General features: G+C 31.8%; 1 protein-coding gene across 1 annotated transcript in view; it reads left to right on the forward strand.

The window, feature by feature from the left end:
* bond (james bond) overlaps positions 1–2,227 on the forward strand; it is a 6,110-nt gene extending 3,883 nt beyond the window's left edge. The window contains exons 5-6 of the mRNA XM_011309525.1: positions 238–480; positions 1,638–2,227. Of these exons, the coding sequence (XP_011307827.1) occupies positions 238–480; positions 1,638–1,811 (417 nt within the window). The 3' untranslated portion in view covers positions 1,812–2,227. The remainder of the gene's footprint in view (positions 1–237; positions 481–1,637) is intronic.
* Positions 2,228–2,275: the final 48 nt, after the last annotated feature.

Here is a 2,275-nt window from a genome sequence, read left to right on the forward strand (position 1 = left end):
TGGAATATCTCAGAATTGACAAGAAGGAATTCGTTTTATCTAAAATTTTTGTGGAATGCATTTTTAATAGATACAACATTCAACATTCTTAGTAGATCTAATCTAATAGGCGAAGATATAGTGGAAAAATCATTCGGAATCCACATTGGTCATTTTATTGATAGCAAAAAAAATATACCCATGAATTTTAATACCTCGTCTACAGTCGCATAACTGATGTTGCCTGCTTGTTTACAGGTCTTTTTTGTCCTAAGGAAGAAACAAAATCAGGTGACATTTCTTCACGTCTACCATCACACGATAACAGCATTCTTTTCGTGGTGTTATTTAAAACTTCTTCCTGGCGAGCAAGGACTTCTCATTGGTTTTCTCAATGCCTCTGTCCATATTGTCATGTACAGTTATTACTTGATCGCTGCTCTGGGTCCGCAATACAGAAAGTACCTGTGGTGGAAGAAATACATGACTTGGATCCAACTGGTAATTAAATTCAAATAATTTAGAAAGTTTTATAAATACCAATATTATGGCTGGGGATTATCTATACTTCATTTGTATTTCTTGAGTGTCATGTGAAAGTCATCAAGAATGTTACTTTGTTGAAATTCCCTATCAGAGATTGACCGTCTGATAGAGAATTCCAACAAAATACGTCAAGTTTAATATGTTTCGAAAAATTTCTCGTATGACAGGTCATACGAGATAATTAGGGCTTTCAAGGTTGAATATTCTCGTCAAATGTTTGGTATATTTATTTATTTATTTATTTATTCATCCTATACAAGAAACTATACTGAGATAACGAATCAGAAAGAGTTCTGCCGAAAATATATCCATTCTGCCAAAAAATGTCGCGATATTTCCGCCTGATGATTTGACTTTCTGAAGACACTATACTTTTAGGCAAATGAATAAATAATTGATTTCTTCAAAAAAATTTAATCTCGGGTAGAGAACATTAACGATTCTAGGATAATACTTCAAATACTCGATTCCGTTTAAGAAAAAAAAAAGATTCAGAAGAATCGTTAAGATATTCTGTTATTAAATATTTAATCGTCTGAAATTAATTCGTTTATGGTCTGAAAACTTGACTCAATCTCTTGCTCATACTAATTGGCGAAAAGCAAATTGATTGTATTGTTAATAATGAGGTAGGTGTCAATAGAGATTTTGATTTTCAGTCAATTATTCAAATTCTTTTACTTTAGTTCAAAAGTTGTGTATTCATATATTATTGCTAAACTTTTGAATGAAAATAATTAGACTTCCCCGTGGGGAAATTTTTATCTGAAAGAGAATGTTTTTCAAGTCCAAAAAATTTTGTCCACTTTGTCCAAAAATTTTGTCTTTTTAGAAAGCGAAATTTTTTTTTTCGGTGTCATAAACAAACACCCAAAAAATAACGACAAAGGCAGAATGGGCTTCGGTTTTCATCAGTTCTCTCTACTGACGATTAAGAAAATACGAAATCGAATTGATGAATGTAAAAATGAAAACAGATGTGAGGCCGTTGCCAGGTTATATGGCGGACTATTTTTCTTCTTCAAACTCGAAAAAAAATTATTTGTAATTTGGGCATTCTACTATTCGAAAATTCTTCAAGACGTTTTACTGATCTCCAACTTTCTCTCTAGGTTCAATTTTGTCTGATGCTGGTCTACCTCATGTGGATTCTCGCGATGGATTGCCCACTGCCAAAGGCTCTCACCTACTTCTTTGTGACAAATGTCATCATTTTCCTCTATCTTTTCAGTGATTTCTATCGAAAAGCGTACAAGAAGGAGAAAATTATGAAAAAGCAGACATGAGTAACAGCAATAAAATCCAATGAACTGTGAGATAAAAGAAACATGTGTTGATATTCTGTTGTGGGCTGAAATTTCAGAGATTAGTTCATCGTTAAGAACATATTGAAGATGAACCATTCCTAGTTCAAAGTTAAAGAAACAAAAGTGATGCATGTCAGTGGTGTAGTTTTCAGACAATGTTGATTATTATGAAAAATATTTGGTTACTGGACACAGGGAATTCATATATTCCTTTTATGGAGATTCCAAATGAAAACCCACCAGCAAAAGACATACACATTGTTTGTTATTTATTATTACTATACGTGTTACCAAATATATTTGCTCACATGTTTGCATTAAATGGATGAATGCGTAAAATTAAACGATATAAGGAAGAACTTTTTATATTTTATTAAAGGATATAATTAAGGTCATGATATTGTACAAAATAATTTCATAACATTATATGAAGAAATATTCAT

The sequence above is a fragment of the Fopius arisanus genome, unplaced genomic scaffold (genome assembly GCF_000806365.1).
Source record: "Fopius arisanus strain USDA-PBARC FA_bdor unplaced genomic scaffold, ASM80636v1 scaffold00068, whole genome shotgun sequence".
Lineage (NCBI taxonomy): Eukaryota > Metazoa > Arthropoda > Insecta > Hymenoptera > Braconidae > Fopius > Fopius arisanus.